The sequence below is a fragment of the Gavialis gangeticus genome, unplaced genomic scaffold, assembly GCF_001723915.1.
Source record: "Gavialis gangeticus isolate Ggan-Ray unplaced genomic scaffold, GavGan_comp1, whole genome shotgun sequence".
In the NCBI taxonomy this organism is placed as follows: Eukaryota; Metazoa; Chordata; order Crocodylia; family Gavialidae; genus Gavialis; species Gavialis gangeticus.
Window position 1 is genome coordinate 47,398,565 of NW_017729006.1, and position 11,699 is coordinate 47,410,263.

The 11,699-nt window shown below is 43.3% G+C and overlaps 1 protein-coding gene across 1 annotated transcript in view; it reads left to right on the forward strand.

The window, feature by feature from the left end:
* The window catches only part of LOC109291939 (dynein heavy chain 5, axonemal-like), a 361,945-nt gene that overhangs the window by 273,954 nt on the left and 76,292 nt on the right, over nucleotides 1-11,699 (forward strand). Inside the window, exons 68-69 of the mRNA XM_019509183.1 lie at nucleotides 1,104-1,268; nucleotides 9,620-9,887. Coding sequence (XP_019364728.1) covers nucleotides 1,104-1,268; nucleotides 9,620-9,887 — 433 coding nt within the window. The remainder of the gene's footprint in view (nucleotides 1-1,103; nucleotides 1,269-9,619; nucleotides 9,888-11,699) is intronic.

Consider the following 11,699-nt stretch of genomic DNA (forward strand, 5'->3'; position numbering starts at 1 on the left):
ATACGAATACCCAGCTCTGTTCCTGAGGTGGGATCTCTGCACCCGCCACATGCTAGAAATGAGAAGAGCATTTACAGCGTATATTAGTTGGACTATGCAGTTCAGAAAAAAAGGCTTCATTCATTTTCTGTCACTGTGTGCTTCTGGGCCTGAAAGATTCCAACTTTTACATAGTCAGGCCGCTTAACTGTATCATTGAGTTCTATGCAGCTGTGAATTAATCAGTTCTAAAAGGGATCAGAATCTGTCTAACATGCATCCTGAGGAGAAAAAAACATTAGGCCCCTCACAAGGAGACTGAAAAGCTGCCCTTTGTCATCAATCAACACTTTTATAAGACAGTGCAGGAGGCCAGCAGTGCAGAAACATCTTTCAACAGAAATGTGCTCTGAATGCTGGGCCAATAACACTAATTATTGGAGAAAGGGGGTAATCTTGTGCCATTAAACTACTTATCTCTCCTTCCCAGCTACTTTTCCGTATTGTTCACTATTGTACATATGTCTGGAACTGGGAGATGTCATGCTCTATAGTAGAAAATATATTACCTGATGGTGTCCTTTCTGGCTTCTGGAACTGCCTTCTCTTTCAGTCTATCCTACCCAAAAATAAATTCTTCTGGATCCTTTTATAATGCACTCTTTAGAAAATGTATGTATAGCTAAGATATCTGAAAAGGCTGTCGGAAGGCTTATGCTTCATGTGTCAAAGAGAATTTAGTTTCCAGTTGCTTTTGGATGTGCTCATGTGAAACGAGGACATCAGAAGCATGGTCAAACTCCCGAGTGTTATAGATAGAAACCAAGTGGGTTCCATTATTTGGAGAAGAAGAGGAATAGCCCAAGGGTCATGGACAGTGGCAACACTGTCCCAAGAAAGGAAGACTTTGGTTAAAACCTTTCCAGTAGAAGCTATAGTAAGTGAAGGATTATAACTTTTATTACATTGAAAATTAAAGTGAAAAATTACATTCTTCCGTCTAGCCCTAGGCAACCATCAATGAATTCCGTTTTACTGAACATGGGGTTGTGCTCTTTGTGTTGATATAGGTATAGTGTATGCAAGTAAGATGCTTTATGCATGTTTGAAAATAAATGTTGCAGGCTCGGCACTACATTGCAGAATCCCTGGGCATAAAGTATGCAGAAGGATTTATTCTGGACATGGAAGTTATGTGGACTGAAAGTGATTGTCGAACACCTTTGACTTGTTTTCTATCCATGGGGTCTGATCCCACTGACAATATAGAACGTCTTGCAAAATCAAAGGTATCCTATATTGTATTTAGTACAGCTGGGTAAATAATGATAATAATTATTAATGGATATTCTGAAGTTTGATTTGCAGTGTTATCACAACATTTTATTCACTTTTCTCATACATTCATTGAAGCAAGTTTTTTTATCATACCATTGACCTCTAGAAATCAATTTCCAGCCAGGAGACAAAATTCATTCTGTGAAGAGATGGAAATATTAGTTTCCTGCTTTCCCAGTTTGCTCAAATTAAACTGTGTAGCAGATCACTATGGTCTGTCAAGCAGAAGTACCTATCTGTAACAAAAAGTAGTACTGGTATGGTATGTTTTCTCATACTTATTACTTAAATTGACAATCAATGATGATATTTACAGTGAAAAATACAACAACTAATTCAGTAGGTGAAAAGACTTCTGGTAATATTCCCCAGAAGTCTAGTCAAAGCCATGACATGGTAGCTGTTTCGGGAATCTAATCTCATCTACCGGAAATAGAATCATACATGCATGTATAAGCATACATGTATGTACACACACACACACACACACACACACCAGTTACTAATTCATTTGTGGCAATGACCACAACGAATGGTAACAAGAGAAATGAAACTGGAGACCATAATGTTCAATACATTCATTTGCTAAACACTTAAAATGTTGCTATTGCACAGTATCATTTGAAGGACTTGCATAGTCTCTTGTATTTGTGTCTAAAATGTAGATATTAATCTGAATTTGCTCAAGAAGAAATTTATTCATGTGAATAATGGAACCTCATAAATCTGCCTCCCAACTAGGATTTAGATACGAATCAAGTTAAATGTTTCAAATATATCTGCATCATTTTACACAACCTAAATAAGAGGGGTTTGATTTTCGAAGGTGCCGAGCACCCACAGATACTCTTTGTTAGGTGCTCAGCATCTTTGTAAATCAAGCTGTGGTTATTTAGCTGTCTGAATATGCTCCAGACCTAGGTGTTCAACTTTAGGACCCCAAATTTGAATATTCTGGCCATAAAGTCTGTCCCGAATAATTTGCATTCTAGTGGGATCTTTACACATGCTCCAGGGTTGGGGAAGAGGGAGTGCTTTAATTAGAGTGGTTCCACGAGCCACTCTAATTCAAATGCCCACAGTGTCTCAAGTTTTAAGCATCCCACTCTTCAAAATGATGGCCGGGGTGCTTTTACTAAAGCCTATTAGTGCACTCCAGCAGACTCGATTCTAGGGATTAATTGAATCCACTTCAACATACTGTAATTATAGCACATTGGAGCAGCATTCCCGCCCATCTACAGGCAACCTAAGAGTGGAAACAGACATCAACTTTGTGCCACCATAACATTTTTTGTAGTGGCCCAAAGTGAAAGCAAACAGACATCCCTACCTTCCATCACACCAAAACCACTCAAATTTGGCAACAGTCCTGTGCACAGGCTTCAGATGTGGAGAGGAGATTTGCTATAGGGATGTCCCCCCTCCATGTTTGTAGGCACATACATGCCAGGTAAATCCCTTGCAGAGGGATTGCCTCAGCATGCATATCACTGCTGCAGGGGGCACAACTCCAACTTTCACTCATTATCCAGATGTGTCCATCCCTGGAGATCCCTGGGATGGATTTGGGTAAACAGAGAAAGTGAGGCAGGCACTCCTAAAGCCCAAAGAGCCTGATCCTGCCCAGGAATTCCCAGAGTGTGCAGGAGGAGACTTCTAAAGCCCATAGAGCTCCTGCCCTGGGCAGCCGGAGAGCACAGGCAGCCTCAGCCTGCCTGTGTCCTCTCACCATAACCAAATATGGGCTGCAATAAAGTGGTCCAATCTATTAGTACTTTCTGTCACAGCCACAAATTTGAGCATTTGTAGAATCCCCTTCAGAGGGATTCATCTGCAGATGTATCTGCAAGCAGGGAGTGGGGAACCTCTGGGGGAGTTCCCATCTTTGTGCTTGCAGACACGCTGGGGAAAAAACACCAGCAGAGGATTCCCCCATGCTCCAACATGGAGGGGCATACCTGCAAGCCCCCAGATTGGGGTCTGGCAACCGGTGATATCTGCAGACGTAAGTGAAGGACAATCAGCAATATAATAGCCTAGCTGATCGTACTCTACAGAAAATGTCTGTTTCCATGCTGGGAGACCAACACACTGAAGGCAGATGGAAGAAAGCGGGCAGTGTGGATAGTCAGTGGAGCTATGTACTTGGTTTTACTTTTTTTAAAAGGAGAATGAAAAAGATTGTAAAAACAGCCCCAAGGCAAGGAACATGTTGCAGACTTATTAGAAGCAGTGCATCTGAAGGGATGAATTGAAGATGTGTGTATCTTAAAGATTAGAAACAAAATAAAACCAAAACCTTTTAGTGGGGAATGTTTGTTTCTTATGTCCCAGGGATGAAGAGAAGATACTCATCCCTGAACTCCTCAAGTTCCCTTTTTGGGCCTAATTGTGCTTTGCAGACATTAGCCAGGAGAGGTCCTTCCCTCCCCTCCCCTCCCTTCCCTACTCAAAACCTCTTCAAAAATAAAAAGCTATTATCATTGGCTTTCCTGATGTGTGTGATTCCATGGACTCCCATCTTGCCAGTGACTATATTGTGCCATCCTGCCCACTGGCCTGTTCACACTTTTGCTGACATGAGGGATAAAATCTAGCCAACAGCAGCAGTGAAACAGTATGGAAAAAATCTACCCCCTCCTTTTCACTTATTTTCACTGATGGCAGGACAGAGCATGGAAAAACTTTCTACCTATCCCATCATTCAGAAGTAGCCTAGTATTGACAGAATTCCAGCATACTTGGCCAAGGTGGCAGGCTAGGGTGGGAGAAGCCAACATTCATTGTCATCAGTGAGAAAAACAAATACCCCTGTTCCATTAGTTTGTCTTCTTTAGAGTGTCAGTAGCTGGGACACAGGCCCACAGGTTAATGGACTGGAAGGTGGATGATTAGGAGGGACACAGGGAAAAAGGTAAATGGGAAACTTTCCCCCATCATTCTTTTGTCTTTGGTGCATCGTTTTTGGATTTGCTGACTTACATACCTGTGCCAGGAGATTAAAGTCAGAAAGAGCCATTCCATCTGAAGATCGCTGGGATTGAAGGAAGGGAACTGCTACTTGTTCTCCTTACACTTCACATTCATTTACATTTGTTTACCTTTTCAATCTTTTAAGTACAACTTCTTAGTAGGCATTTGTGGTGGGCTGAAGTACCTAGCAGCCTATTTTGGGAAAGAGTTTGGTAATATTTTGTCCTGTTGTCTTGTGGTGTTTTATACAGGAAGAACATTTTGGTTTTGTAAAAAAGATTTTTAATTGATGGCAAGAATATTTGTAGGCTAAGGTAGAGATCCTTTTATGTTTCCCTATTTGAATTCAATTAAATAAATCAACTGGTTATGTTTGCAGCCTGCCCTAGCACTTAATTGTTGCTATCTATCAAAGATAAAGCAGCCAGTGACTATTCTGGGACACCACACAAGTGGAAATGAGAAACAAGAAATTTCATAGATTTCATAGACATTTGGGCTGGAAGGGACCCTGGAGGACCACTGAGTCCAGCCCTTTGCCCCAGGAGCAGGAAGTCAGCAGGGATCATAGGATCCCAGCAAGATAAACATCCAAATGTGTCCTGAAGGCGTTCAAAGCAGGTGCTTGAACCACCTCCGGCTGCAGTCTATTCCAAACCTTATGGGCTCGGACAAGGAAGAAGTTCTTTCTTATGTGCAGCCTGAATCGGTCACGGTGGAGTTTGTGACCGTTTGATCTTGTCATCCCTTGGGGGGTCTGTTACATTAGGGAGATCAAGAACAAGTTAATCACAAAGATTAGGAAGAAGAGAATAGCAGAATGATTCCAGGTTTTCTGAGCAGCAAAGTTAGGCATTCCATGGGCACCTTGGCTGGTGCTTTCACCAGCTGAACCCTGAAGTGGTGTTTGGAGGGAGTAACACTGAACCAGCTCTTATAAATTAACTTGGAGATTTAAGTTCAAATAAAATATTTGTTCTTAAACACTCTAGGAGTATTAAAACATGTTGGTTATTTCCCCTATTCAATTATGAATACAAAACATATCATAGTGTCTGCATTTGTCTGTTATCTATTATTTTTATTTAAAATAAATAATTTTGCTTTATGGCAGAAATTTAGAAGTAATTATTTTTGCATGGCTTATGAGCTATAGCATTAATACAAGTCTTAAATATGAGCTCTCTGAAATACATGCAGTCATGCATCCAGGGGTCTGTCCTGGGTCTGGTATTGTTCATCACCTACATTAATGATTTGGATGATGGGATTGAGTGCATGCTTAGTAAATTTGTAGATTATACCAACCTAGGTGGCATTGCAGACACTCTGAAGAGTAGGGCTAGAATCCAGAATGACTTGAGTAGACTGGAAGAATGATCTGCAGTCAATCAGGTGGTTTCAACAACGTAAGTGTAAATTCCTGCACTTGAGACAGCATAATTGCATGCACAAATACAGACTGGGGAATGATTGGCTAGGCTGTAGTACTGTAGAGAACAAGCTGGGGATTACAGTAGACCATAAACTGAATACGAGCCAACAGTGTGCTCTTGCAAAAAAATCTAACAGCCTACTAGGTTGTATTAACAGGAGTGTCACTGGCAAATCAAAGAAAGTTATTTTTCTGCTGTCTTAAGCCCTGGTGAGGCCTCACATGGAATATAGCACAGAGGAACAAAAATGATTAGGCTTTGGAAGCAAGATTTATGAGGAAAGGCTGAAGCAACTACGGTTATTTAGCCTGGAGAAGAGAAGACTTTTGATAAAAGTCTTCAAATACTTGAAGGACAGTTAAAGAGAAGATGGAGATGGGCTTTTCTCTGTGGCCCAGGAGTTAGGACTAGAAGCAGTGGCCTCAAGCTGCAGCAGAGGAAATGTAGGTTTGAGATTAGGAGGGACTTTCTGACTGTGAGGATGGTCAAGCATTAGAACAGGCTACCTAGAGAAGTTGTGGAATCTCCATCCTTGGAATGTTCAAGAGCAAGCTGGACAGACACTTGGCTGGGATGGTGTATTTAGGGCCAGTTCTGCCTTAAACAAGGGGCCAGACTAGACAAGCTGGTCAAAAGGGACAGAAGTCCCTTCCAGCTCTACTTTTCTATGGTTCCTACGATTCATTGGCTACTCACTCATTTTGCTACCCTGCATTGGTAGCAAGACAGCTGGTACATTTCTACACTGTGTTTCCCATGTGTCCTGGAAGACAGTCCTGAGTGTACCCCTCCTGAGCGTGGCGGTGCACCCCCTACGAAAAGCGAGCGGTCACCACCTGCCACACCCTAATCCCTGCGGCCGACACCACTGGCAGCATCTGCGGGTGGTCACCGACCCCTGGTCAGTGCTTCCCCCCCCACCGCACCCCCACTGCTGACAGTGCCAGCGGCATCTGCGGGAGCTCCCCACTTACCGCCCCAGCACTCCTGCCGCTGCCAGCACCACTGTGCCCCCCCCAGCCACCAGGGGCATGCATGATTCATGTCCCAATGGCCGTTGTCTTCATTGCTGGAGACCAAGGTGTCAATAGTGACCAGAGGGGTATAGCTCCAGGGTGAGCTGGCTAGTACATTCCTGGGTTTGGAGCATGGAGACAGAAATGGGTGGGTAGGATCTGGTCTAGACTCTCAGAGCAGAGTTCTGTGATATGCAGGAGAGTGCTACTGCAAAACCATCCTTCCAGGACCTAAAACCATCTTTTGGCAAATGCTGCTACATTTTTAAATGTTCTGTCACTGTTGTTGGAGCAGCAGAGTTTTCTCTCATACCATTATAGGCTGTGGGCATATTTCAGGAGCCAGTCAGTTTTTAAGTGGTGATATTTAAATGTTTTTAAATGTTTACGTTCTTAGAGTCCAGTTTGAGAAATTAGACTTTAATTTGCTTTCTTGAATTAAATCTTTAGGATTACACCCTATTTCACTTTCCATGTTTAATAGGTGAACATGTTGCTGTGTAACTGCAGTTTTTGCCACTTATGCACAGCCTGGGATTCTGTTTCCCTTGTAGAAAGAAAGAATCACCCTGTATAGTGTATACCTGCCAGAGCAGAAGGATACAGGCCCTCCTACTTTTTAGCCCAGTAGCCTACTGCTTAGGGTACTTGCCAAGGAAATCTTAATGGTCTTAAAAACTTGGGAAAACAAGTTCACAATTTTATTCATTTGTCAGCTTCATCCTAATGCTTAAATCCAAGCTGAACTAATGTAAGCACAATATTTTTTCACATTTACAATCCCTTTCATAATTCCTTTCATAAATCAGGTATGCTGTATCTTAAAACTAAGTAGCTTTTCCACCACTATGCCTATTAAGAAGTTGGGTGTCAAGCTGTCTTAAAACTGAGCCCTCTGTGTCAAAATCATATTAATTCTGTCCAAATGTTTTATCCAAGAAGGAAGAAATATCTTCTTTTCCTATGGAAACAGAGATTTTTCTTTCAGGGAGCCATGTACAAAATCTTCAGTAGAACTTAACTGACACTGGATTGGCTAAAAAAGGTATAACATTTTTGTCTTCATATTCTAGCATAAAAATTGTGCAAATGAATTGGTGTGACTCATGCAAAACACTATGAAGCAAGATAAAATCCTGGAGACAAACAGTTTTGACATCATTTTTTTAGAAGAAGAAAAATGAGGTCAATCTTTACATAATCTTAAAAGGATTCTTTTCCTTGTCTTTTCAAAACATTTCATTTAATGTTTAATGCTTGTATATGTGAGAGATGATTATATGAGAGAAGCAGTCTATAAGCTGGTACTCTCACAGCAAGGGGCAAATTGTGTGTGCAGCATTGGCCTCCTGAAAACTCCCAAAGGCTTGATGCCTGCGTCTGGGCATGCTAATTAGGCACCACCACTACTTCTTGAACAGGGAAATCTTGTGCGCTCTCAGTAGAGGGTCAACTAGAATTTTTATCATTGTTGCTGGTTCCAGTAATTCCTTGAGAGAGTGCTCATCTTTCAACTTCTAGTTGCTGGTGCCCATCTGGACAAACTTACACTATTGTCAAGACTGCTCACAGCCAACTATTTTAGCAATTACTATATTTACTCAGATCAAAGACAAGGCTTTTTCCCTCATTCAACATGGAGAAACAAGCCTCTCATCTTGGATCCAAGTACAAGGCAGGGGGAGAGGAGCTTCTGTGGCTCTGACTATGGCCCCAAGCCCAGGTTGAGACCAGAATCAGAACCACAGTAGCCATCTTCCCCCAACTCTGCCTGCCCCCTGCAACCTCTGCCCCCACCTCTGGGGACAGAAGCTGTGGGTAGCAGGCAGGGGGTAGAGGCTACAGGAAGGGGCAGAGGCTGCAGGTGTTAGTGATTCCTTGAAAAGTGGGGTATATGTGTGGAGCAGAGGCTGTGGAGGCCTCTGGGGACAGAAGCTGTGGAGAGCAGGCAAGGAGCAGAGGCTGCAGGGAGGGCAGAGGCTGTGAAGGCAAGCAGGCGGTAGGCGGCAGGGCCTTCCCCAGCTTCTTACCCCCTCACCACATGACCCCCTGCTGCTGCTTTCCCTGCTCCAGCACTGTGGAGAATGAATGACAACCCAATAACTAGATTCCAGATGTGGAAAATTATAACAAATATATAAATTTCCCTTAATCTAATTATTGAGGGGGAGATATCTTAAATTCAAAGGCATCTTGGATTAGGGTAGATACAGTATTCCTTAACAAACCTCAAGTGCTTTTTGAGCAGTGAATTATCCTGAATCATTATTTCCTTTCCTGCTTGTTTTCCCAAGTAATGCCCTATTAGACTAAATGAAAATATTCATATAATAAACATCACCAAAAAACAGGCAACTATATCGTATTGATAAATTACTATGCAGCAGCTGCGTATCTCTCCACTCTCTCAAGATGTTTTACTACTTAGAGGTGAGAGCAGGATGATCCACTATGTGCCCTGCCTCTGATAATGCACGCTGCTATACTGGAAAAGGTCAGTGGCATCTAGCATAAAATTATTGGTTCCATCCATCATGGCCTCTCTTCCCATCTTGGTATGCACAAAGAGGAAAAGACATGGCATATGCATCAGGAAAAGGCATGGCATAGAAGAAGCAACTTGGTGGACCCCATGCAGCCATAGTCAGTTCATGTAGTTTCATCTTGACTTGTGGGACAGGAGGTGATTATATGGGTATTTATATTTTACTACAGACTGGCAACAAATATGAACTCAGTCTTTAATAGAGTTGAATTAATGCAGTGGCCCAAGTCTTTCTCTTATATTCTATTTCTTTTTCTGTACACATGGTGATATAAAAAAATAAACAGAAACAATGATTAAAAATAGATCACAAAACATTTTTTTTACAGAATACTCCCTGTCGTGCCATTTCGATGGGTCAGGGCCAGGAGGTCCATGCAAGACGCTTATTGAATCAATGTATGCAAGATGGAGGATGGCTTCTTCTACAGAACTGCCACCTGGGTTTAGATTTTCTTGATGAACTGTTAGACACAATCACTACAGCAGAATCTGTGAATGAGGGCTTCAGGACCTGGATTACTACAGAGGTCCACCCAAAGTTTCCTATTAATCTTCTGCAGTCATCAATTAAATTCACTAATGAACCTCCTCAAGGTAAAAAAAATCATTCTGACAATTGCTGACTGTACTGGTGACTGATTATTCATTATTCATAGGTTAATTGTTCTTTATTCTCCCTATTTCTTAACTAGCTAAACGCAGCATCACATAAACCAACTTCACTGTGCATGAAATATGCATTCTTTATTTTAATCCAGGATAGTTTTGTTTGCTTGTTTGGTAATGGAACAAAACTTTGAGAAGATATCAGTAGGTGAGGTCTCCAGCCTGATCTAACTGAAGCTGCATGTTGGACCAAGTTGTTTCCACATAGACACATACAAGGAGGAGTCCTCTTCATATAGTTTTCCTTCTTCACTAAGCAAGTCAAGGGGCTGAAATCCTACAACACTGCTTTCCTCCACTGATCCTGTGTCAGCTTTCTAGATGGCTCAGGGTCTGCTAAGAGACAAACGTACTTAGCTAGAGGAAAGAGTAAGGAAGAAAAGGTTAAGCAAGACAAGTATTGGCCCCGCTCTCTGGCCCCATAGAAATTGCACAGACAAGTTACAATAGCCCCATGCTCTACTCACTATTCTGCAGATCCCACTTAGGGTCTGTAGAGATTGATGAGGTTAGGACTCATTCCTGATAATGTCGCTCCCATATAGTTGCTGTCTGGGAGCTGACAGATCATAGAGCAAGTGACAAGAGATGTCATAGTTTCATAGTTGGTAGGGTCAGAAAGGACCTGAGCAGATCATCAAGTCCGACCCCCTGCCTTGGCAGGAAACGGTACTGGGGTCAAACGACCCCAGCAAGGTGTTCATCTAGCTTTGTCTTAAAGACCCCCAGGGTAGGAGCCAGCACCACTTCACTTGCAAGTTGGTTCCAGATCCTAGCCGCCCTGACTGTGAAGTAGCTCCTCCTGATATCTAGCCTAAATCTTCCCTCTGCCAGCTTGTGACCGTTATTTCTAGTCACTCCTGGCAGTGCTTGGGGGAACAGGGACTCCCCCAGTGCCTGCTGGTCCCCTCTGACTAGTTTGTAACAGGCCACTAGATCCCCCTTCAGCCTTCTCTTGTGGAGGCTGAACAAGTTCAGGTCCCATAGCCTCTCCTTGTTGGGCCTGTCCTGCTGCCTCCTGATCATGCGAGTGGCCTCCTCTGGACCCTCTCCATGTTGTCCACATCCCTCCTGAAGTGTGGCGCCCAGACCTGGACGCAGTACTCTAGCTGCGGCCTGACCAGTGTCACATAGAGGGGGAGTATCACGTCCTTGGAGCTGCTTGAGATGCATCTGTGGATGCATGACAAGGTATGGTTGGCCTTCCTAACTGCATCCCCATGCTGTTGGCCCATGTTCATCTTGGCATCAGTGGTGTCTCCGAGATCCTTCTCTGCCTCTGCACTGATGAGAAGGGAGTTCCCCAGCCTGTAGGTATGGTGCTGGTTCTTCCTCCCCAGGTGCATCACCTTGCACTTGTCAGTGTTGAAACCCATCCTGTTCTCATCCGCCCACCCCTGTAACCTACCTAGGTCTGATTGCAGCCTATTCCTCCCTTCTAGCGTGCCCACATCCCCCGACATCTTGGTGTCGTCTGCAAATTTGAATAGGGTGCTTTTTACCCCCTTGTCCAAGTCGTTGATGAAGATGTTGAACAGTGTGGGCCTGAGGACCAAGCCCTAGGGAACCCCACTGCCTACATCTCTCCAGGTCGAAAATGACCCGTCCACCACCACTCTCTGGGTGTGGCCCTCCAGCCAGTTGGCAACCCATTTGACTGTGTAGGTGTCGACATCACAGTCCCCCAGTTTTTTAATGAGAATGTGGTGAGAGACAGTGTCAAAGGGCTTCCTAAAGTCC